This window comes from Leopardus geoffroyi, chromosome C3 (assembly GCF_018350155.1).
Source record: "Leopardus geoffroyi isolate Oge1 chromosome C3, O.geoffroyi_Oge1_pat1.0, whole genome shotgun sequence".
NCBI classification, from domain to species: domain Eukaryota; kingdom Metazoa; phylum Chordata; class Mammalia; order Carnivora; family Felidae; genus Leopardus; species Leopardus geoffroyi.
The window spans coordinates 134,856,551-134,883,628 of NC_059338.1; the positions used below are offsets into that span (position 1 = coordinate 134,856,551).

Genomic DNA, 27,078 nt, shown 5'->3' on the forward strand with positions numbered 1-27,078 from the left:
AGTTTAGAAAGGTATCATTTTCATAAGCTTTTGAAAAAAACAATCTTCTACGAATGATATGAAGGACCAAATACTAATCCCTCTCAAGTCAAAGTATAAATGAACAAATACACTGTTAAAAAGAAACCACAGGGCCATAATGGAGCCATTTAAGTTAAGCCCCCAAGTCAGTAAACCAAGACTTAATACTTAACCTAACTGCAGTTTCAACTCTCCAGGAGTGTGTAACCTTTAACCAGTCAACATGGGGATTTCCTGGTCAGCACGAGGAAATTTACTGATAGACCCCTTCCTTTCCAGCTAGGAGGGCCAGGCCACATCGCCTAAAACAATGGATTCTTTGCTAACAATTCCCCCTCATTCCTCTGCCTTTTTACCTTTAAAAACCTTTTCTTTCCTGTTGCTCAGTGGAACTCTTTTCAGTTCGGATGCTGCTTCATTCAGGAATTGTTTGATAAAGCCAATTCCATCTTCAAAATTTACCCAGCTGAATTTTTGTTATTTAACAATACTATAAAGGCTTTTTTTTAAAAAATACAAAACTTTCCCATAGGTGACCTGTACACTCAAGATGCCTACATACCATCACATAAATATTAGAAGTTTTCTTCACAGCCCTAATCAAAGTCAGTTCACCCAAATATTACTTCCATTGATGTTTCCACTGTGCTATGGCATTTTTCCTAATGGTCTCAAATAACATCCCTGCCTTTCTATTTTTCTAAGCCTGTGACAATTAAAATAAAAATTTCAAAAGGGTAAAAGGAAAGAGGAAAAACTACAAAAATCTGATTTGATTTTCCTACACTCCCCGCCCCCCATTTCCCAGCGGCTAATCCCCTCTCAAACAGTACAATAGAACAGCTAGACATAAAGAAAAGGAGATAAGACTGGCCAGCCAGTGCATTGTTCTTGCTAATCTGCACCATTTACATAAGGGTTAGAAGGCTTGTTTTATCATTTAAACAGGCTTAAAAGCCTCTTTGCAAATGAGATTTAGTTCCTACAAAAGAATGAATTCTAGCTATTTGGGGAGTTTCTGCTAGACCAGCACTGGGAGCTGACTTGGCAGTAACTTAAGCTACTTCTTTGGCCACATACAGTCTATGCAAAGATTGCTTCCAGCTGCCAAAACTGAAAAGTGTCAAGCTGATTAAATTCTTTCCAGGAGGTGAACAAGATGAGGAGCAGGTTAAGAGGCCAATAATATCAGATCTTAAAGGATACCTGGGCAAACTCGTTTTTACGCGGGTGCTTTAAAAGTGGCTTTGAACCCTTAAAGCCTTTAGAGTCTGCCTTTGAAAGGGAACAGAAGGGAAGGCAGCAAATGAAATTCAGAGACAGAAAGAGTTAAAATTTCTCAAACTGTGAAGTGAGGGCAAGCTAAACTCTTTGATTCATTGTTGGTCTGAGTGGCACTGAACACAAGGATGCACTGCACGACTAACTCCCTTGCCAATGTTAGCACAAAAGGTAATTTGAAGTAAATGATTTTCTTAACATAGAGGAGTACACCCTTTGCATCAAAATCTTAGATTTTAAAAATTAAGATCATATTTTTGTATACCATACCTATTATTTGTTTTACCTGGCACACCTTGAACAGATGTTCAATGTGACCTTGGCCTGAGGTTCGGCAGGGTGAGTAGCACGACCTTGGTTAAATTTGCTCCCAGAAGGTACAAGGGTAGTTACTCCCTCCATTCTTAAATCATCGAGATCCTCTGTAACAACATAAACAATTGCGGAGAAAAAATTAGCCCTAATGGAATTAATAAGAAAAGTCCATATTTTCAGGTATCTGCCAATAGTTAAGCAAAACATTATATTTCCACTTTGCAAAAATATTACCTCATGCTTCAATTATTTTTCAAATCATTTCTAGATGTAGTTGGAGACAAATTACATGAGAAGATTTACAGAAGAAAAATGGTAAGAGACTGAGTCTGTTTTGGACAGTGGGCAGACCATCTATGCCTACAGAACATGGGTCTATCACCTTTCTGTAACTGGTCAAAGAAACCAACCTAAAATCTCTATAGCAATTAGCCTCACATGGTCAGGACTCAGTCAATGACTGCCAGTTTCTCAATTTTTGCCTTTGCTTCCAACTCAGAGCCAACCAAAGACAAGACTACATGTCTTCCAAATTAATTATATAAGATCATTTGCTTCTAATTAACTTGCCTTCACAACTTTCCTATCCAACAGCTTCCAATAAGAGCATGTCTGAAGGCTTCTCTGTTTTCACTCTTAACCTTTCCTTTTTGTTTTCACATGGGGAGGACAATATACCTGAACAGTCATGCCTAAGTTTCACCAAAGCCCGTGCCTACTTTTCCCAGGTTCTCAATCAAGACTAAAAGATCTAAGTTTCCCTGGTAATTCAGTCCTGATGGAATATGTACACGATCCCCTGCTTTATTCATAGCACAAGGACTCCTGTAAAAAGGGTTCTATTTATTTGTTCTCAGTCTTAGCAAAAGACAGACATAAAGTTTCAAAAGATAAATTATAATTTTGCCAAAACATAATCCATCATTTGAGGTTATAACCTATATAAGTAGGCAAATCACTCTCTCCTGATAAGGTTATAGGACTATCTGAATATCTGACACCCCTCCCAAAACAATCAAGAGTATTTTGGGTTTAAATGGATATTGTAAACAAGTGTCAAATTTTCCTGAGATTGTGACAACTTTCAGTATAAGTCATAAACAGGCTTTCCATTATCTGAAGAAGGCTTGTCACAGGAGTCTATTTGTCTCCTTCCTCAGGCAATCCCAACTAACATTTTTTCATCTACTTGCACATGAGCAATTTGGCAAGCCCACAGAGTTTTAACTCAATTTCATGGGAGTCATAAAAACTCATCACTTTGACCTGGTTGAAAAGGCGCATTCCCCTTGTTTTAGAGCAATAACCACCACTTCAAAATTTGGTGCTTTTGCTGAAATAGTTATATAGACTTCTCTCTTGATCTTATGGTTCCTCATACAACACAGACATTACTACTGTCTGAAAACACAGCACCTTTCAGCTATAGCTAATTAGCCTCCATGAGATTTTGTTCATGTCTCTTCCTCGCAGTACTGTTCACCACTGAGACATGACTGATCTGCCCTCTCCTGCCCCTACCAGAAGAAGAGAACTTCACAATTTTCTTAGCTCAGGGAACTTACTATATTCCATTCAGTCTTTTTGAGGGCTCCTATCGAAAAGTCTGGCCTAATATTATTTGTTGATAGATCATACCTCAAAACTTCAAACTGGAGTAGAAAATGTCTTACCAATTTAAGCTTGCCTTTGGAATACAATCCTCTACGTGAAGTAAAATCAGCCCAGATGGCAGAATTATTGCACTTACTTGAGCTTGTCAACTAGACAAAGACCACAGGGTATATATATACATGAATACACGAATTTGGGATGCTTTGGAAACAAAGGGGTCAACTCTGTTGGAACTCCCATCAAAAAGGGACAAGATGTTTACATGCATTCCTTCTTCAAAAAGAGGTAACAATTATAAAAGTTGGGGTTCATGAAAACAGAAATAATATGGGAGCTAAAGGAAATAATCTCTAGCAGATCATTTTGCCAAACAAGTGGCCTTAACAAAGATTTTGACACTATTAAACTCAAAGGATAAATCCTTAAAGGAATTCAAAGAGACCATTGTAAAATGTCGACATTTAGCCCTTCATTTTGAAAAAAATAAAAGGGAAAAAATGTGGTTCTAGCTTCACTAGATAATCTCTGGTGTCCTCAAGACAGCTACTTGGTGGCACTAGGTGGTTTCAGATGGATATTAGCTAAGTTTCTCCATGAAACTACTCATCATGGTACAGATAAATTGGTTATTATCTTAAATTAACATGGCTGGGTTAACTTTAAAAAGATAGCTGAAGTAATATTTAAGTCATGTGGACTTATCACCAGCATAATTCTAGAAAAACTGTAAATGTGAGTCATGGCCAGAAACTAAAGCTTCAAGGGCTCTTCTGATGGATTTTAAATAGCTTTCACTTTCCATGAGATTTCAATATGATTTAGCTATTGTATGCCTGTATAATTTCAGGATGGGTCGAAACATTGTTTTGTCAAAAAGCTATGATCTTTACAGTTGCTAAAAATGTGCTCAACTTTGTGTTTCCAGCCTTGGGAATATAAATTTTTATCAAGTGACCCAGGCACACTTTTCACAAGAAATACGATAAAAGAACTCTGTAAGGTATTACCCCTTACTCAGAAACCATGTCACTCTTACCATCTATATACTTCTGAAAAGGTAGAAAGAATAATGATACCCTTGAAATAAAACTAACAAAACTTTCAGAAACCCTTGACCTCTTTTGGTCAAGGGTACTCCTACCCACCCTTGATGCAGTATGGTCTGCTCCGTCAGGGACATATTGTTTGCTTCCCTATGAACTGGTAACTGGAAGGCCCATGTGTTTAAAGATTTTACGTATGATACTATCCTCATGCACACAGACATCACAAAATATTACAGGTTAAGGGTGCATTCAAACAGTCTTCTTAAATAGCCTCTTCATGATTTTCAACTATGAGGCTTTATCTATCAGAAGATGTATCAGGGAAAAACTGCTCTTCAACCTAATTGGAAGGGATTCTATCAGATACTGTTAACAACAGATACAGAAGTAAAACTCCCTGGAGTAAATACTTGGGCTCACATTTCACAACTAAAGAAGTAATCCAGAATCAACAAAAGTGGAAGCCTGACCTAGTAGGGGACCTCAACTGAAGATTCTCAGAGATTCTCTAGAAGCAGTTGATCTTCATAGTAGAAGATGATCCAAGACCCAACTTTTAGAATAATCCAGATAGTGGACAGTTTCTGTACAAGATGCTGGAAAAAAACCTCTGCCTAATTCCTATTTTGTTTTTTATCTGCTTACTTATAATCATTTCTCATTTTCTAGAGACCATGGATGTTGCCTATCCATAAAGACCCTTTTTCTTTTATTCTCCTTTTACTAAACTTAGATCAAAGTATAATTATTGTAACGCTAATCTTTGATTATCCCAAACAATAGCCTTCAAGCTCACTGGTTGCTAGATACACTATTTCTCACTAGGCCTTAATGATGAAAATCTAGAACAAATTCCACTCTAGGGGAAATGAGATCAAAGGGAATTATAACCAATGGTGTCTTCACTTGCACCTACGGGGACAGATGACCTTAAATAGATCCATTTGTGACTCTGCTAGTATCCTTTTCTCAGAAAAAGAGAGGAACCTTCTTAAGATGTTGGGCCAATTATTCGCCACCTGGACCAATAGAAATGCAAATATGTAATCCAGCTAATAGAAGGTCTGGATTCCAACCTCAAGTCATGAACAGTTTCTTTTTTCCTGGATATCCATGTGTTCCTAACAGATACTACTTCCTTTGTAGCCAGGATAGCTAGCCTTGCTTGCCTTATACTACTATCTTACACACTTTAAGAATAGTATTACAAACTTTATCTGTACATAGACACTCTAATTCTATAAATCATCTAATCTGAAAATTACAATTGAGATATAAGCTCCAAAATGAGGCTACCCTTGATTATTCAGACACATTACCTGGAGGTGTTACCAATTCAGTACTCCTACAAATAAGCAAAGCAGTGTTTCCAATAGTAAAAACCATACAAACAAAAGACTGTGAGACCTGTCATTTTAACTCTGGCATAAGTTATAAAATTATACCACTCATAACCTAGATGGATTATAGATCAGTCTCAATTCCTTGGCAAGGGTAATAATGGACAATTTAGATTTCCTGTTCACTAGTCATGACAGTATCTCTGCCATTAATTGCTAACATTTCATGCTGTACTTGGCTCAATGGAACAGATAAGTTAGAAAAAGCTACCTATCATTTTAAGGAAAAAAAGCTTTTTGGTTCTCTAAGATTGATCTTTATGACCTACAGAATTATTCTCTTGGCCTTGTTCAGACATTCAGGCTGTTGTTTTTGAAGTATCTCAAATGAACTTTTAATTATTCTTGTTTATGTCACAGGGGTCATGATACCAGCCCATTTAATTATACCATCTTAACACTTAATGCAAGTTTTAAATGCTTCTACACAGCCACTTTCTTATCAGATGGTCACCATGAAAATACAACATCAAAAAGATTAAGAAGCCCTTGTGATGCAACCGATTATGGAGGCAAGTGAACAATCATCAAGCAGTGAAGATCTGGATCTCTAGTCATCTTCTGGCCAACTTTTTGCATGGACAGTATGACTAAAGGAGGGGACTTAGAGATTGAACATACAAACAGAGGGAGGAAAGATCATCGAGGACATTAGAACACTTCCCACACCTCTGTTGGAACAACCCTGTGAAGCCTCAGCAGAAATTAGCCCCAAACATTCAGGACTTGGTTAATAAAGGCAGGCTTCCCTCCTTTTGTGCCCATTTCCAACTCAGAACCAACCAGAGAAAGTCAAATGTGCTACCCAAACCAAGTGCAAAGGCCGTCTGCTTCTAGTTAGCTTGCTTCCAGGTTCCTCATGCCAACAGCTTCCAATCACAGCATAGCTCAAGCCTTCTCTCCACCTCATCCCCCTCCCCCGACAAACAGTAGAATCTCCATGCCAGAATTCTCTTTCTACTTGCAAATTCAATAAATGTATTTCACAAGGTGTTTTGAAGTTAGCCTAGGCACCCCATCCCCATCTGAGTATGATCTTTTTTTTTTTTTTTCTTTCTAGCTCAGAATAACTATCACACAGAGGCAGAAAAAGAGAACCCTAGAGTGAGAAGTCTGCTGGAATTCACTTGCTAGTTCGTTGGAGCCTTCGGGGTGCTGCAAGCTAAGACCACCTCAGCCAGCTGCATTGACTGTGGACTGTCCAATGCAGCTGTGATGATGTAGTGCAGTTGGCTCTTAAAGTCTTGGGAGAAGGCTTACTCTGAGAAATACTGATCCTTTTATTCCTTACCAATATTAGTTCTGCCAAAGACGATCAATAAGCTCCTAAAAACTATAGAGTACTTACCAAAGCTCTAAAGGGTGATGCAACTATAAAGAATCCTGCATCCTGTTTAGTCATGGAAGGCTACTAATAATCTATGTTTAGTTTGCAAAGGAAAAAAAAAATACAAATCTAGGTATCCATAATTCCATTTCCTTAACAGCCTTATTACAGGGAGCAGGTGTCTAGGATTAAATCATCAAAGAAAAAACCAGAAATGCCTAAACTTTGAAAATTTGGAAAGTTTACACAAATTGAAAGAGAAGGAGAAAAACAAATTAAAGAATTTGAGTAAGACCCTGTCCAAGGCATTTTCAGTGTTGGATAAGTCAAGGCAAGAAATGCTGAGAACTTCTAAAGATAGAAAACTTAGGTTCTGTGAACATCGATGGTATCAGTGTTTCCTTTTCTTCCTTCCCTCCTTCCTCTCTCCCTCCCTCACTACTCCTTTCCTCCCTCCTTCTCTTTTTTCCTTCCTTCCTTCTTTCCTTCCTTCCTCCCTTCTTCTCTTCCCTTTTTTGGGCTTTTTTTTTTTCTAAATAAAATGTTCTCCAAGATATTCCTCCACAGTATGCAGCCAAGGGCTGTAACTATGGTAGATAGGTAGATATACCATATGCCATCTTTGGTAGTAAGTAGATACAAATTCAGTCTATTAAGGAAAGACTCTAGCCAACTAAAATTTTCTGTAAAGCAATCTGAAATACATTTTCACCAGAGAATCTCATAATTCTTAAGATTATAGTGGTAGAGTAAGATTATGTACAAATAATCTGGTGGGAATTTTTAAAAATATTCTTGCTCTTTTTTGATACTTTGAAGTCTAACTGTCTAGTGGATATTAATGTCTACTTAAGAATGTAGGTAACTATAATACGATATAATTAGTTTTATCCCAGAGACAAAACAGATATAAATGTTTTAAATGTTATGGAAAACAAATAAGAAAGCAACAAACCGAGGCTTTTTAAAAACAACAACAACAACAACAACAAAACCTGCCAGATATTATCTATTAATGCTTGGCACTATTCTATTTTAATGAGGTAGAATATTTTCAGTTTCTAACTGAAATCTAAATGATAAAGTAATTATTAGAATGATGAATACACTGGGGTGCCTGGGTGGCCTAGTGTGTTTAAGCATCCAACTTTGGCTCAAGTCATGATCTCACGGTTCATGGGTTAGAGCCTCGTGTCAAGCCTCACATCAGGCACTGTGCTGATGGCTCAGAGCCTGGAGCCATCTTTGTCCCTCCCTGCTCATGCTCTGTCTCTCTCCCTCAAAAATAAACATTAAAAAAAATTATAAAATTTAGGAAAGCTGAATACATTAAGTAAGAAGTGAGTAAAAGTATATAAGCCAGACCAGGTAGGAAATGACTTTTTGGAGGGATGGAAGAACATGAAAATGCACATAGACTTGAAAGTATATAGTATTTGGGGGGATTTTATGCAGCTATTCGACTATAACCTGAGATGTATAGGGATATCAGGATGTAATACTGGAAAACAGCCTAGTCTCAGATAATGAAGGGAGATAAAATTATCAAATCTGTGTCTTAAAAAGATAACTGTAAGTGTATTTACTAAAAAACCAATTTTCTAGAGTTATATACAATGTTTAGAAATTTTCTTTTTGAACATAGACAATGCTATGATCTCTATAATATAGAGATATTATCTAAATAAAATATTCTTCGTTGAAATGAATATATTCAATTACATTTAGTAAATGAGCTCATAAATATATTACTCATCACTATAAATGCATTTCTCATTAATAAGTTCTTACATAAGAACATACAATTGTACATTCAACTAAATATCAAGAATATATTTGATATAGTTAATATGATCAATTTATTATAGAACTATACCATCTAATTTAATAGTGACTAGCCACATGTTGCTACAGAACATTCAGAATGGCTAGTTTGAATTGTGATATGCCGTTATGAGTAAAGTAAACACAGGATTTAGAAGACTTAGGAAGAACATAATACAAAATATCTAATTTATAACTTTTATAGTGACTATGTGTTGAAATAATAATAGTTTGGATATGCTGCATTAAATGAACTTTATTATTATTTTCTTTTTAAGTAGGCTCCATGCCTAGCATGGAGCCCAATGTGGGGCTTGAACTCACAACCCTGAGATCAAGACCTGAGCTGAGATCAAGAGTCGGACACTTAACAGACTGAGCCACCTAGGCGCCCCTAAATAAACTTTATTATTACAATTAATTTTACCTATTTCTTTTTCCTTTTTTAATGTAATTACTGGAAACTTTAAAATTACATAAGTTGCTCCAATTTGTGACTCATATGGTATTTCTATTGGACAGTGCTGTTCTAGAACATATATTTCATGAATATATTAATTAAAATTATATTTTTAAATAAGCTAAACTATGCTATATCCTATAGCTTTAGACTAACTTAATATGCCTTAAATTGATGCAAATAAGAATATAGTCATGAAATATATGTGAGGATATTCCTGAGAACAATATAATCATTTTCATTGACTCTATTCAAAAGATTATTTACTTTCATTACTTGCTATCCTGCTATCTGGCTTTATTTTTTTCCCCTTAGCCCTTATCACTCACTACCTGAAGATTATATATATATATATATATATATATATATATATATATATATACCTGAATACACACACACACACACACACACACACACACATATACACAAACAGGCAACATACATTTGTGTTCCACATGCCTACAGCCATTTGGAAAGGTAAAAACTGGAAGCGAGGAGATGAGGGAGGAAGGAGTCTATATCAGTAGTGCATATATAAGCTTCTGGCAGCCTGGAGTAAGGAAGGCACAATAAAAAGAGAGAGAAATGTGTTAGGAGGTAATTTCCGAGGAAGACCCCGTAGGTTTAGTGAATGATTGAATGTGAAATCCTGGCAGGTTTCTCCACATTACATTTTTGGGGAATATAGGAAGAGATAATGTCTTTGGTTTGGCACGTGCTGAGATGGATCTGTCTTCAGGATATCCATAGGGATGTTCGATAGACAGAGGGACAAGTCTAGGGCTGGAAGTGGGGGTGGAGTGAAGTTACAGACCATATGGCTGAGAAAAACTGATAAAATTATCAGCCCCGCAGTTAAAACTAAGCAGTGACACTTCTTATGTTAACTTTCTCTATAAGTGAAATGCTACATTATATTCATATTATATTTAAAAGAAGAGAGTAAAAAAAATTTTTTTTCCCCCACAGGGGAAGCATGAAGCAGTAACATATTTTTAAAGGTAGCCTATAAAATAGTGATGCATCCTTTGACTCACAGGGACACTATTGAGAAAAATGAACTAATTTATGACTAAAGACTTTGAGCACTTTATCTTTATACAATCTAACCAAGAATTAATCAAGCAAAGAATTGTTTTGATTTAATTTAAGGAAATAACAGCTGCCTAGATGAAATAATCTCAGGACTTTCATTTCGTTCAAGTGTAATCCATGAAATAATTTACAGCTGCTTGAACTAGACAATGCGGGATCTGAGCGAATTTTCACATCTGTTTCTAGGAACTTTATAACAAAAATTAAAAGCTTTCCAAACATAAGTCCCTTCACAGTGATTCAGCGAAGGGTTACCCAAGAATTATATGGCATTGCAATTGGTTTGTTGATTTACGTTGATAGTGCTGATTTGGTCAAATATTTTAAGCAGATGTTATATATTCTGAGTGAATTATTAAAAATAAAACAAATGTTAAGAAAATATATAAGAAATTAGACAAGTTTAAGTAAAATATTTATGAAAACTTTTTTCTTATGCAAGACAGCTATATTTCCTTATAAAGGGGAAAGAAACAATGGAGAGCAAAACATAATTCACTTTGCTGGGATAAATTCTGGTTACAAGGTGGAGGGAAAATGTTAAGGCCATGATTCTATTGATTCTCTGTTTCTATGATAGGAAAAAAAAATAAAAAAAAGGATAAAATAGGCAGAGAGGGAAAGGATTAGGACCTGACATCCTTGGTGGGGAAAGACATATTTTGGAACAATGCTGGGGGTGTCTGACCACAGCAAACCCCCTCAGGCGACTCTACCTCAAGTTTCCTTCAGCAATTTGATGAAAGACCTGACCAAAAATAAGTAGACCATAAAACCTATGACCCACAAGGAACTGGTATGGCCATAGACCACCCCTCATACAATGGAAATGAGTTAATCAGGAGTGGACAACAGAGCACCTAGAGTTATCCAGCCAACCAGGATAAAACCTGAGAAGGAACTGGGGAGAAGGGAAGGAGTGGGGCGGCCAGAACCTTAAAAAACAAGCACCTTTGCCTATTGTTGGCAAGCATTCACTTTTGAATGTCTCCTCTCTGTAAAGAGAGCTTTCCTACTATTCTTCCTTCCTAATCTTATATTCTAATAAACTTTTGCCTGCTGCTCATTTTGTGTCCACCTCTTCATTCTTCGAAGTGGAGAGACAACGAATCTCAGGTATTGTGGTAAAAAATCCTCCCACATTTCAGTCATGCCTGAAATAGGAGTTCAGCATTCTTTCTCCATATATCAGAAGAGCACAACTTAACCAAATTTGTAAATAGTTAAGAACAAAGTGATTGATATCAGAAATTATAGGCTATAATTTTTTTGAATGACCTTAGTTAAAAAAAAAAAATTAAGTTAGGGGTGCCTGGGTGGCTCAGTTGGTTAAGGATCTGACTTCAGCTCAGGTCATGATCTCAAGGTTTTCAGGAGTTCAAGCCCCACCTTGGGCTCTTTGCTGTCAGCACAGAGTCCACTTCAGATCCTATGTCCTCCTCTCTTTTTTTGGCCCTCCCTGCTCACTCACTAGCTCTCTCAAAAATAACCATTAAAAAATTTTTTTTTTTTAATTTTAAGTTAGAATTGAATTGGGGAAAAATGTCTTGTGGAAATTAAATGCTGTGCTGGTTTCCCTCTTTACTTTCCTTGACCACATGAGATCAATAAACAAAGAAAGTGATTAGACCAGTAAGTTAGGGAAACTGTTTACAGAAATTTAAGTTTACATGTATTCTGTATCTTCTACTAGTAACTGAAAGGAGCTAGAAACTTCCTGAGATATCTGTTAGCTACCAGTTCCTGTTTAATTTCTTTGACCTTCAAGAGCCAAACACATCATGACCACAAACATTTGTAAAAATTTATAGGCTAGAATTTGTTCACTTAGATTGCAAATGAATCACAAGTCTTGTGCTAATTGAACCAATCATGATGTAAATTGTGAAGGCTTTACTGTTAGTCAGAAAAATTAAAACATCTGGGAATGGTTTTCTCTTTCCAGTCTGCAAGAAAATACTACTGCTTCTAGCAAATTCAAATCCAGGCACTACTCGCAAAGACTGGTTTCTGCATCAGAGCGTATCTATTTTTCTTAATTTTCACCCACCACATATTTAAGAGATTATATTGTATAAACAAAAAAAATTTTTTTGACTTTTTCCTGAAACTTTTGTCACCTTCTGAATTGCTGTGATGACACATTGTGGATAACACAGAACAAGGGACCATATCTGAAGGGTAGCATCAGGGACTGGATTTGAGGGATAGTAGGGGGAAGCTCGAGAAGGGAGATCAAAAAAGAGCTTAGAAGTAGAGGAATAAAACTGGAAAACATTGAGTGAGGCAAACCGGGCAAAGTGTTTAGAGTGTAGACTCGAGCGTGGCAAATAATGGTATCTAGGTAGTCACAGAGAAAGGTTGATTAATCTAAAAGACTGGAATTTAGTAAATGATTAATTTTCATAAGGTGATGAGTAAAAAGGTGTAGTTTTTTCAAATATAAAAATCACTGCAAAATCTTGCCTTTTCATTTCTCATCCCAGTGGTTTAGTTAGGGAATGATGAGCCACCATTATGTTACGGCAAACATTGTTTCAGCCTCTATGGGTGATACAACATATATACATCTATTCTTTTTGTTTTTAAACTGTTAACCCTATTTAAAATAATTTTTACATTCCTACAGGCTCTATGTTAAATACATAAGGTATTAATTTGTTGATTGCTAGTGAACATTGACCATCAACCTAACATATATAGCCTGCACCATATTTGATGATATTTTGATTTTTGCCAGACCACAAGTATTAGTTGGGATCACTTTGAAGAGTGTTTCTGCATGGAGATTACATAATTTGTTAACTCAAAATAAGTCTTTTGGAGAGAATATGATAAATTTATACACTAATTGCTACAGTCCCAAGACCAGCAGTTAAATTTTCTGTATCTATTCTCTAAACTTATCTTTAGTAGAATTGACTCTACCTGAAGTCAGTTTATTTTATATACATGATGCAAATACAGGAAGGTAAATTAATGTGATATGTGTGATTAAACTCAGGATTTATTGTTAGTTTACTTTTTTCTTGGGTTTCAAGTGTAATATGTCTTTGGTGGTTGACATCTTGCATCACTACCCTTCTTTCCTCTTTCTTTTCTTATATTCCATCCTTATTTTTGCTTAAGTCTTCAGCTTTGATAGTATTCTTCTTACTAGATACTAGACATTGTGGACTTCTTTTGCTCCAATAGTCCTCCATTTTAATTCCTTTGTACTTTGCTTTACTCCTTCTCTCAACTTTGTGCTATTGATATTGAGATTTTCATCTCATCATGTGATATTCTCAGTTAGGCAAATTTTAACCCACTACATGCACATTTAAAAAGTTTTTTAAAAGTTAGACAAAAACGTATTTCATTATGCTTGTCACATTTGTTGGAATTCTAAATCCAATATGGCTAATTCAAAAATAGCATTAAGTATCATAGCTACCCCTCTTCCTATTCCCTCCAAACTCCCTTTATTTCTGTTTTCTGCTCAGCCCTTTGGAATACATTTTCAAAGAATCAAATTTTTGGAAAATAAAAGAAGAAGACCATGGCTGGCCATATACTAAAATTGTTACTGATGTATTTTGGCTGTGGTTGCCAACTCATTCTCCCTTGTGGTGTGCCACAGGCAAGAAGCAAGCACAGGACATACCTTTCCCATCACTGAGATGGGAGCCACATGCCACAAGATGTTGCCATCCTGTCTGACACACTGTAAGTTCTCTTTCCATTCCATGTTGCTTTCTTGGAATTCACATGCTGTTCTCATCCTTTACACTTCAAGCCACAAAACACTGCAACCCCAAATGAAATTTTACAAGACCATTTTCAACTCTGTTCCGTTTTCTTGGATAGTGGCCTCTATGGAACTATTCTTTAATAACATGTCATACAGCATGATATCACCTAAGAACCCATCTCACACCCTAATTATAGAAACATTTTGAGTTTACTAAAAATGTATATTTAAAGATAAGAAAAAAATATAAAAATCAAAAAATGTACAAAATGGCTATACAATATACTCCTTCTACAGCATCCTTAGCCTCTTTCTGTGCCTTGAACAATCCAATAATGCAAATGTGTTCAGGTCTCTGCACTTACTGTGCTCCCTACCTAGGGTGCCCTTTCCCCAGATATGACCATACAGGGCTTCTCTCCCTTCATTCAAATCTCTGCTCAAATTTTGACCTCCAAGAGGGGATTTCCTTTACTATTCTATCTAAGAGAGCATCATTTATCATATTTATCCTTTTTATCTTTCTTTATCTCCAGAACATTTGTCACATTCTGTAATTACTTTTTATGCTTATCGGTTCATCATTTGATTCTCCACTAATAAATTTCCAGGAGGGTAGAGAGTGTCTTACATTTCCTATACAGTCTCTGGAACATAATTGATGTTCTATGCATATATTTTGAGTGAATGAGTGGATGAATCATCCCAACACCATGATATACATGCCATTGTTATTCCATTTCATCGACAAGGTATATTGTAGATAAGGTCCCTCAGAAAGTGTGAAGCATTTCCCCAAGGCATATAGTATTAATTGGAAGAGACAGCAATTGAAGATTGATTGGTTTGACTTCAGAGGTGAGGATCAGCTTTTATATATACACATAAACACCTACAACAAATGATTTCTCAAATTAGTGCTCATATAAGTTATTAACAGTATTATTCGCCTTCCATGTTTCAGTATACTTGTATCACATTAATTCCATATATAATACCACTCTCCAAAGTCAAACATTTAGAGGAAAACTATCATTTGTTCAGTGTCTGTTATGTTTTAATCACTCTTTTAGGTGCTTTCAGATGTTACACCTTATTTTGCCCCACATAACAACCCTCCAACATAATGGTCTCAACCATGGGTAATTTATTCTTCCCCCTCCACCATGAGGAGACATAAGACAATGTCTGGAGACATTTTGTTGTTGTTGTCATAGGTGAGGGAAGGGGGTGGTGGATATTACTGGGATCTAGTGGGTAGAGGCCAGCCTCTTACAACAAAGAATGTTAATAACATCCAAAATGTCTATAGTGCTGAGGTTGAGAACCCCTGCTCTAAGGTTTGTTTTATTCCCCATTTACCTGCATTACAGGCAGGTACCTTACATGAATAAAATGGATAGGTATAAAAAAACAGACTATTGGCAGGAGATGAAGCAGTTTTGGGAGTTTAAAGTATAGGCCAAACAATAGTGTTTGGCCAAATAAGTTTAATCTATGGATTCTGACATTTGAGTTAGACTCTAGTTTGATCAGGTCACATGATTAATATGTTGTGCAGCCTGGATTTGAACAGAACACTAAGGTGATGTTTTCCCAACCATAGCACAATACTCTATTCATACCACATTACTGATTAACTCTGTTACACAAAGATGGCTTAGTCTGCTGGTGCTACTCTGCTTTTACCTTAACGCCAATGAAACCGACAACATATTCACCATACACCCTCACTCCAAATGATATCTATCTAATGGATATTTTCCCTGAAAATTTCATAGGACTATGGAAGAGATAGTTTCTTGACTATTTATTTTGACTAAATTGAACTTTGAACAGCAAAACTTCCCCTAAACCGTCTTTAAACATCTTGGGGCTTTTACCAATTTTTGTTCCCAAAGGCTCTTTCATATTTTGCATCCCATCTTTTTTTATTTTCCCTCCTTTCTTAACTACAGCCTCATCCACCGTCCTTCTGGTGTATAACTGAACTCACTCTCAGTTTGCATCCCCACTCAACACCATGATGAATAAAACAAAGATTTCACCTTGAGATTTGTTCTTATAAAACAAGTTTCTGCCATGACCATTTACTACAAGGTCTTTTAGTATAATGAAAGCCCCAAGCTTATAGCTGCACCATTCATCACCCTACAAGTCTGCTATATGAATAATGCAAAAAGCACATATGTTCTGGCCCCTTCTCGACTCACAACACTGATTTCTTTGCCCTTCAACAGCACTATACATGAGAAAGAAAACAAGAGGAGTTACATAAAGATTAATATGCTGAACACATCTGTGTCACGATGACTCTAAGATGATCCATAATCCCTGCTTTCCAGTATCTATGCCCTTGTATAATCCTCTCCCATGAAAGTGTGGTTGAGCATAGCAACTTATCTTCTAAATAGCAGAATGAAGCCAAGTTGCTTGTGTGATTAGGTTTTTTAAAAATGTGACTTTAATCTTGCTAGCACATGTTTTCTATTGTTTTGTTTGTTTGTTTGTTTTTGGCTTGCACACTTTGACAAAACAAGTTGCCATGTTTTGGAGGCCCACATGACAAGGAACACAGGGTGGCTTCTGCCAACATCCAGGTAGGAACTGAGGAACTCAGTCCAATAACCCTTAAGGAACTGAATTCTACCAACAATGCTTTGAGCTTGAAGGGAGATCATTCCCCAACTGAGCATCAGAAGACACTCCAGGAGTCCTGATTGACATCTTGATTGCAACCTTGTAAGAAATCCTAAAGTGGAAGACATAACTGAGCTGTGCCTACATACCTGACCCAAAGAAATTGTGAGATAATAAATGTGTATTTTTTTTAAGATGTTTAAGTATATGGTAATCTGTTGCAAAGCCATAGATAACAAATACTACATTCAAGCTATTTTTCTTTTCTCCAAATTATTTAGAATAAAATTCTTAATGAAGTCTGAAATAATTACTTTAGTGGGTAGTTTTACATTAAATAGCCTGACTTGAAGATTAGTTGAACTTATCAAAGTATATAAAAGACAAAACAGTTAAAATTTCAAACCACCTTATTTTAAGAGACCTAGTCATTCAAATAATTCCTTAAAGTGTTTTCCCAGTTTCAAAATGGCAAACAAAATTATGAATTAAAGATGAATAGTTATCATAATTTAACATTTGGCCAAATTTATCATACACAGAGCTAGGTTGTATATAAAGTATCTTTATATACAATTTATAGTATATTGGTGTTCCACCCATAATTATTTAATATAATACTTTCACCCATAGTTAATAAAATAACATGATGTAATTTTGTTATTTTAAATTATAAAGTTTTGTAGTAACTGAATTTTCCCTTTGTAGTTGCAGTGTTGATTATAGCTATGATTTGATACTGTATTTTAAATTTAAACCAAAATTATAACATCATTTGGGTAGGAAAAATATGATCTACTTTATGAGTCTCAGATCCAATATGTGGTTTTCATGAATACATTCTGGCAAAAAAAATGGAGTCAGCCTGTAGCAGCTTTTCATAGAAGGTGCACACATATACACACAGATAGACAGACATACACACACATACATGCATACAGACACACATATATACTCATACTCATACAGACATACACACCCATACTCATATATACATACACAGACACACACACACACAGACACACACACACACACACACATACCCATACACATAAGCATACTCCTATGTGCGCACACACACACACACACACACACACACACACACACACTGCTGGAGGACTCAAGCACCACATGACCCATTATATTTCACACTGTCCTAGCTCAGAATCTCCAAATGGATGATTGCCATGGCTTAGATAAAGCCAGAGCCAGAGGAAAAGTCATCCAATATTTCTTCTGTGTTTCATATTTCAGAACTTTTGAAATGAAAGCACTTTTTCATATAAAACACATTGAACATATTTCTAGATCTAACTTCAGTGTATTGGTGTTCCCACATTCAGGCAAATATTTATATATTTCTCAGTCTATGGATCACTATTTCCCAACACAAACACTCCATTCCAGGAGGTTTGGTTTATTCACAGCCTCCAAAACACATGCAGACTGTTCCAGAACTAATTACAACTAAGATGGGTAAAAAAATGTAGTATTCTTTATTTTTTATATGTTATCTGTAAGTGATCCATCGTTTTGCATAAGAGGGCAAATAAAACAAAATTAAACAAATAATAATAATAAGCCCTTACATTTGCCTTTTAAAGGTATCTTAATCTCCTCTGGCTTAAGCTTTCTTTTTCAATAAGTGTAGTCTCTTTTTAATTTAGATACAGTCAAATTAAGTTCAAATTCCCAAAAAGGACTTTTTTTTTCCTTCTTTCAAGTTTCACTTTTCTCCCTTGCCAGATAAGGTGGGATCTGGTTACAAAGGGAAGAGTGTATGTCCTCAGGACAATGGTTAGCAAGCAGCTACTCTATGCAGACCCATATGCCCACCTCTGTGTTCCTCACTGGGCTCTGAGAAGATTGTGCTTACGCAGTCTGGTGTTTGGGCATGGCTTGTTCTCAGTATGGTCAGGAGCCTGGGCATCCATCACCCCTCCACACCACTGATTCAGCTCCATTTCCATTCTGGGATCCTCTGAGTCCCACCTCCAGCTTCCTCCTTCACTCAGCCTAGGTTGGGACATCACATCTCTGCTGCAGGGTCCCTTCGCCCCTCATCACCCACAATTCTCAGCTTTCCTCCATGTCCCTCACAGGGCAGGTAGGAGCTGCTGGGCCTCCTTTAACACAGAGGAGCTGGGAGGACTGGAAGTGTCCTCCTACTCCTATCTTGCAAGTCCCCTTCTCTCCACTCTTTTCTGTTCTACACTTCTGGCTACATAAACACAGAATGGGAACCAACAGTCCAAGAGCGCTCAGAGTTTACATCAACCAGTCTACGGTTTTTGAGCAAAGATTCTGTCACCTTCCTCCCCATTCTTAATCCTTCTGGATGTTTCTACACCCTACACAACTGGGATTTCTGTCCTGAGAGGTGAACCAGGACATTTGTTTCTGACTTCCTAAGTTGGACTTTTTATGTCTTTTCCTACTATCCAGGATAGTACGAGCTTTCCTCTTTCACTTTGTCAGCTTGGCACTTTCTCATGTTCACTATGAATATATGATCCATGATTAAACCTCTGAGGAGCTTTGCTTTAAGACGCAAAGGGAGACCTTTTAGACTTTAGAAAATACCTTTCTCTCTCCCCAGGTCTTCCTTTAAGATGTCTGATTCTGTTTACCCTCAAAGCAGTTAGCTTTGAAAGATAATCAAGAAAAAAACCTTTCATTTAGGCGGTACCTCTTTTTCCATGAGGTGATAGCTTTATGGTGGTCAAAGGCAGCAGGAAAACATAATTTAAAATTAAACAATAAGGGGTGCCTGGGTGGCTCAGTGGGTTAAGCGGCTGACTTCGGCTCAGGTCATGATCTTGCGGTCCATGAGTTCGAGCCCCGCGTCGGGCTCTGTGCTGACGGCTCAGAGCCTGGAGCCTGTTTCAGAATCTGTGTCTCCCTCTCTCTGACCCTCCCCTGTTCGTGCTCTGTCTCTCCCTGTCTCAAAAATAAATAAAACATTAAAAAAATTAGCATTAAAAAATAATTTAAAATTTTTAAAAATTGGTTAAATGGAAAAATATTATCCCTATTGCTCATGAAAACCTTGTTTCCCACGTGCCCTTTTTATTGTAGGCTACATGTCCTCACTCAAATTTTCGTCTCATCTGCAAAGTCCTCTCATGTTTTCTCTAGCAATAAAAATCCAACCTCTCCTTCCAGTTCAGCTCCAAGGTTACTTCCTCCATGTAGTTTTTCTCATCACCCTAGTTCACAATAATGATTTATTTCCATTGAACTTCAGTAACATGTTACCCATGGTGTTTGAAACTTAATATATTGCTTTGAAACCTTATCTAATTTTTAAAATTTGTCTCTTCATTCACTGACTTATACATCTGTTATTGGGAACTGACACATTTGCCTATTCCCCACCATATCCATTCAACTCCCACCACCTTGATAGAAAGCCTCCAAGCTGCAAACTTAATTTTATATTTCTTATTTCATCCATATAATTTTGACCTTTTAAATGAAGTAACAGATGTTCAACCTTTGGCAGAGGTAAAGAACTATATCCAGATAAAGAAATGGAAAAGAGATTTTAAAAAGTCTAACAAACACATGAACTGCATCCTTATAGTGGAATTAAGGGCCTTTTTAAAATATTAAATATAATTTCTTGTCAAATTGGTTTCCATACAACACCCAGTGCTCATCCCAACAGGTGCCCTCCTCAATGTCCATCACCCACTTTCCCCTCTTATGGTTTGCCTCCTTCCCTATCTGTAACTTTTTTCCTCCCTTCCCCTCTCCCATGGACTTCTGGTAAGTTTCTCAGGATCCACATAAGAGTGAAAACATATGGTATCTGTCTTTCTCTGCCTGACTTATTTCACTTAGCATAATACTCTCCATTTCCATCCAAATTGCTACAAATGGCCAGATTTCATTCTTTCTCATTACCAAGTAGTATTCCATTGTATATGTAAACCATATCTTCTTTATCCATTTCATCAGTTGATGGACACTTGGGCTCTTTCCATAATTTGGCTATTGTTGAAAGTGCTGCTGCAAACATTGGGGTACAAGTACCCCTATGCATCAGCACTCCTGTATCCCTTGGGTGAATTCCTAGCAGTTCTATTGCTGGGTCATAGGATAGATCTATTTTTAATTTTTTGAGGAACCTCCACACTGTCTTCCAGAGTGGCTGCACCAGTTTGCATTCCCACCAACAGTGTAAGAGGGTTCCTGTTTCTTCACATCCTCTCCAGCATCCATAGTCTCCTGATTTGTTCATTTTAGCCACTCTGACCGGCGTGAGGTGGTATCTCAGTGTGGTTTTGATTTGTATTTCCCGGATGAGGAGTGACGTTGAGCATCTGTTTATGTGCCTGTTGGCCATCTGGACGTCTTCTTTAGAAAAGTGTCTATTTATGTCTTCTGCCCATTTCTTCACTGGATTATTTGTTTCTTGGGTGTGGAGTTTGGTGAATTCTTTATAGATTTTGGATACTAGCCCTTTGTCCAATATGTCATTTGCAAATATCTTTTCCCTGGAATTAAGGGCCTTAGATATTTACTTCATGAATGTAATTTTGATCATCACTCCTGCTATTTTATTAAAAAAAAAAAATAAAGAGAACATGAGCTTAAATATCCTTCCCAGTTATTTCAATAAAATCAATACCAGTTTGAGACATTACAGTAGGCTTTGAAGATTGATTTTTAGATTGGTAAATAGGAAGGGGTAGGGGGGGTCTAAGTAAGAAAACAGCATTTAAACAGGCATAAAAATGGAAACAATATAAAAATCTTTCTTTTAATAAGAAAAGTTTGGGCCATAGGGCAAGAATTCCTACAGCGTTCTCCTCATTGTACTTTGAAATTTAATTCCAATAACATCCACCATTCTTACTTTCCTTCAGTCTCACTGAAATCCACTGGTTCAAAGCCAATTATCCAACCAATGATTTTTGTCCCATTTATAATAGGTTATGCCTGCAGATACAACTTTCTGGAAGATATAATAAATATTTAAAATTGTTCCAATATGAGAGCATAGCCATACTTTGCATATTGCAAAACCACTGATACATATTCAACTGGATGAAGCATTAAATAGTGCTAGAAATAAAGTCAGCCAATTGTGGGCTAGCCAACATCTTATGAGGTAGCCAGAAATTTGACATTTTCTAAACATGGGCATTTTATTCTAGATATTGACTTAATTCAAACAGATCTATAAGACTCACAGGAAGAAGCATGTTAGCAAAAGTCCAGACCCACACAGAAAGAACTTAGCAGAAGTAATGAGATATAATCATTGATTTATCTGTAGGTGCTCCTAATTTTTAAGTTCCTGAAAATCAGAAACCATAGATATTCACCTTTGTATCTCTAGAGCCATGCATAGTTCTTTGCATATATTTAATCAAAGTTTGTTGAATGTATACACAAATAAGAGGTCCTTATGTGAAATACAATTGGATGAGTAAAGTGATATTTAATTTTGAAAGGTCTTGAATGGCAATATTGGTTAAAAGGATCAGACAGGCAAAAGAGGTTTGCTGAGCTAGGATATGATATAATTTCTACAGGATTTCAGAACACTGGAAAGGTGAAATGGTTTAGTGGTTCGGTATCAGCTCTGGAGCCAGACTACCAATATTTAAATTCTGATCACACCTCCTACTAGCTGCTAACTGTGTGATCTGGGGCAAATTATACAAATGATTAAACATCTCAGAGCATCATCTCCTCCATAAGTAAAATGAAGAAAAGCAGTGGCTAACTCAGAACTGCTTTGTGTTCTCAACACACGAGAAGTGCAAACAGTGTCTTGCACATAGATAGCAGTCAATAAAGGGTTCTTACATTGTTATTGGTTTGAAAAGTGATAAAAATCGATTTGAAGTGGGGACACTGCAGAGAATGGTACCAGATGATGATCCTACTTCCCTAAAGCTATGGAGAAGAACATTCCATCATCCTTCATATTCATTTCAAAAGTAAAAGTGACCAGCATATTTCATTTTCAAAGCTGCCCTTAACAAGTTTTGAAATTAATGTGAAAAACAAAGCTTTTCTCTTCTGAATCACTGAAGTACAAGATTTCATTGTTGGTGTTTTTACTCTTGGGCCTTCTGCTTACTGTTTGTTATTTGTAACTACATGGAAAATTGAATTCAGAGACTAAACTAACATGCATTTTCATGTTCAATCTATAATCAAAATTGTTAGCAGACTCAAAATCTATAAACAGTGGGTACCAAGCAACATAGCAATCTAAAGTGAAGATATCAATAAATTCGTTGATACTGACTTAAATTCATGTCACTAGAAAATGAAATTTGTAAAAATGGAGGAAAAGAGTATATTTCAATTTAATTTTAAAGACTAAGATATTTAATTAGCAGCTTTTCTTCCAATCTAAATTAAAATAATGCTGTATATTGATTTCTATGAGTACTTTATGTTTAAACTATAATTGGCTCTAAGGTTTCAAGATATTTATTTATATTCTCGTTTTATCTTTCTTGTAAAAAGCTCACCAGTTTCCTCATTTCTACCTAAACATTGCTATTTGTTTCCATTTCCACATCTTAGCTCATGCTATTTCCCTGTCTCTCTGTATTAATCACTCCCTTGAAGACATGCCTAAAGATTTACTATAACCATAAAACTTTGATCCAAAGTTTTTCAAATCAATTTCTTATTTATTCATCATTGGAACACATAAATAATATGTACATCACAGTAATATGCCCTCACTAGGTACTTTTAAGTTAATGTTTAACTTTTTTTCTTATAGTTTTCAAGTGTCCTCAAATTAAGTTAATAAGTCAAACTAAGTTAAACTAATTCAATTAAGTTAATAATTGAGAAAGGGACAATAATATTTTCTACCTCCTCCTATTGCTCTGGATTAATGGCTACTTATCTCCCAAAGCTTAGTAGATACCTAAGAGGACTTGCTGAGTATGCGAATCAAGGCAAGAATATATGAAAGTTTGCCTACTTATTTTTAATGACCTAAGTCCAAATATGATTACATTAGACCTTAATATCACATATATTTCTTAGATCTTAATATAGATTTACAACACTAACATACATTTGATTATTCCCTAGGAATAAATCAGAGAACTTCTAGGCAGTGTCTCATTAGAGAGAATCACTACATAAATAACATGACCACTGTTTACATACAAGCATAAACACCCAACTCTTGGTACATTTAGTGCCACAAAGAGTAACATTCTTCAAAGCAATGCCTCATGTAATTAGTTTAATGAATTACTATCTTCCTGCCCACCTCCTTCTCTTATGTATTCACTCTTCTAGAACTCTTAGAAATATCTGAATTTTGTATTAACAATTCCTGCAAAAATTTATGTTAAGAGGCCTATTTTTGTTAATTAAAAACTCCCATAGTGCATATATATGAAGCATTACATAACTATATTTGAATGCAGACATTGGAAATTCATGCTTGAAATTGGTCTTCAATTCTATGTTCTTGTACTTTTTCTGGAGTTAATGTATAGATCACAGTGCACTTGTTTCCATGCTCAACCTTTCAGCCCTTCTTTATCCCTAATTGCATTTGGAAGAAGCTGGGAAATGGCATATATTCCTAGTAAAGTATGGTAACTGTTGATCAGTTCTTTCGTTCACCTTCTTTACATCTTCATTACCTCCATCAAGCTCCAGTTCCCTAGTTGTGTTGTATGATCTTTTCACTTTCCACCTTCCAGGAAACTAGTGATTGGCCCATAACTGGTACTTATCCAGCCTGCCTCTCCCTTGAGGTCCACAGGCCTCCAAAACTGAAGAGGGAGATTAATGGTATAAAGAGAACTTAACACTTTCCCTGAAAGAGTCATTCAGACTATACAGGAGAGTTTTCTCCATTTACTTACTCACCATTCATTTTTCTGTTTACTGCAATCTGGATGCTGCCATCACCACACTACTACTATCCTCAGTAGAGCCAATGATTTCCCAGATGTCCAATCCAATGAGCCTACCCAGTCTCCATCTTAGTTAGACACCAGTGGTCATCAGATTTTTCTTCAAACTCTTCACACTCTTGGCTTCTGTGACCATGCCATTTTCTGGTTTCCTTTGTAGCTCTGTTAATTCTTCCCTTTGTGGACTTCATTTTGAGATTCCTCAAGTTACATGTTTAGTTTTCTCTTCTTTTTGCTCTGTTCTCTTCTAGAAGAGCACTTTAATTCCCATTGCTTGCAATTATCACAGACATGCTAAAACCCCCTAAGCATACTTCCAGTTTGCTGAGCCCCATATAGTCAATGGGCACCTGAATTCATAATTCAGACATTAGGAATCCATCTTGACTCCTATTCCACCCTCAACTCCCCTCTCCATCTTCTAACTTACCATCAAGGTCTGCTGGTTTTACTTCCCAAGTATGTCTTACACTCACTTGTTTCACTCTATCCTCACTATGGATGCACTAAGGGTTAAAGCACTTGGACTGCTGCAAAAGCCTTCAACTCTTTTCCTTACTTCTTGCCTTGTCCCCTCAGATGATCTTCCACACACACATCTTCCACATGATCTAAATAATATGGACATCTGCTCACGTCATGCCCAGACCTTCCCTGACTACAAAACATATCTCAACTTTACTCAGTGTCACAGGAGACCCTGCGTGATGTAATACCCTGCTCTCTTCTCAATTTATATTCCTGCTTCTATCATCTAGCTTCCCCGAATAGCTGCTTCTGGTTTGCTTTCATATACAACGCTGTTTCTTAGCACTGTGCCTTTGCTCATGTAATTCCCTGAGGTCTGCAGTCCTCTCCAGCTTCTCATCATTTCATCCTCTTTACCAAATGAATTCTATCCATAATTTAAGGCAGTTCAACCCTGTCCTCAGCTCCAGGGTGGTCTGGCTTACTTTTCTCTATGTTCCTATTATACTCCTGTCTTTACCACATAGTATTATAATTTTTGGTTGGTGTGTCTTTCTCTCTGACAGTGAAAAATTTGAGTAGGGAGGCCATGTTTTATTGTTCTTTCTGCATTCAGTGTCTACTTCACTGCCTAGCACATAATGGATTAAGCTTGTTGAATAAATGAGAGAATGAATAAATTAATAAAAAGGCACTCTATTGCTTGCTACCATCTGTCCATATTCTTGACCAGAAAGTCCTGTTTACTTCCCCATTAAGAAGTTGATTGACCATTCTGACCACACAGACTTCCAAAGTTGCTTTATAACTCATATTCATTGGAATCTTGCTAAACATCTCAACCACATCCTTTTAAACATATTTTAGCCTTAAAGTTTGTCAAGTCTTGATCATGATATGTGCTACCCTCGAAATGACATTACTCATTGGCTCTCTTTAATGCCCAAAACTTGAAGTGAGAAGTAATAGAACATAGATTCTGGTATTTTGCAGATTCTGCAGATTTTGGTATTTAACAAACTTGGTGGTTAATTTACATTGCATCAGGAATGATTCCTAACTTTCCAATAAATCTGGATTTTCAGGCCTCAGTGTAAATAAGTAGATCTCAGGGACTAAATTGTGCAACCTCCCACTCCAAATTCTTATCTTGAAGTCCTAACTTCCAGTAGCTCACATCATGATTATTTTTGGAAATACAGTCTTTTTAGAGGTAATTAAGAGGAACTGAGATCTACAGGGAAGGCTTTAATCCAATATGACTGCTCTCCTTACAAGAAGAGGAAATATCACATAGACATGGGCAGAAGAAAGATGATATAAAGAAGAGAAAGAGAAGATAGTCAACTATAAACCAAGGTGATAGGACTCAGAAGAAACCAACTCTATAGCATCTTGACGTGGAAGTTCCAGCCTCCATAACTGTTGTTTAAGCCACCCAGTCTGTATGTTGTTATGGCATTCCTAGTAAACTAATACAGTAGACAACAATATTAATCTTGAATATTTTATTAAAATAAATAAATTTATTACAGGAAACATAAATCTTGCTACCCATACAGCAGGGAAGAAAAAAAGTAATCTTTCTTTTTTGCTTTTTTTTGATCAAGAAAGCCTTAGGAATACCTTCAGCTGTTGGTGATACACTGATTGAAAGTAAGAAAGCACAGATGGTAGTTTTCATTTCTTCAAATACTTACAAACGGTAAACATCTGGAGATGTGTACTCTGTGTGTGAATGTTTCCTGAGAGATGGTACTATGCAAAATTTTACTCCTTTGGCCAGAGTGCTTTGAGGGTAGACACATGGAGATCTTAAATTAGCTCCACTAGTTTACTTTCCTTTCAAGATACACACGAAACAAGTAAAACTCAACCAAAAAATCTATCTTAATACCAGAAATTAATTAAACATGGTGGTACAAAAGCATT

The 27,078-nt window shown here is 36.4% G+C and overlaps 1 protein-coding gene across 1 annotated transcript in view; it reads right to left on the minus strand.

Moving 5' to 3' along the window:
- Positions 1–27,078, minus strand: part of CC3H8orf34 (chromosome C3 C8orf34 homolog) — a 405,008-nt gene that overhangs the window by 135,358 nt on the left and 242,572 nt on the right. Inside the window, 1 exon segment of the mRNA XM_045454994.1 lies at positions 1,589–1,724. Coding sequence (XP_045310950.1) covers positions 1,589–1,724 — 136 coding nt within the window.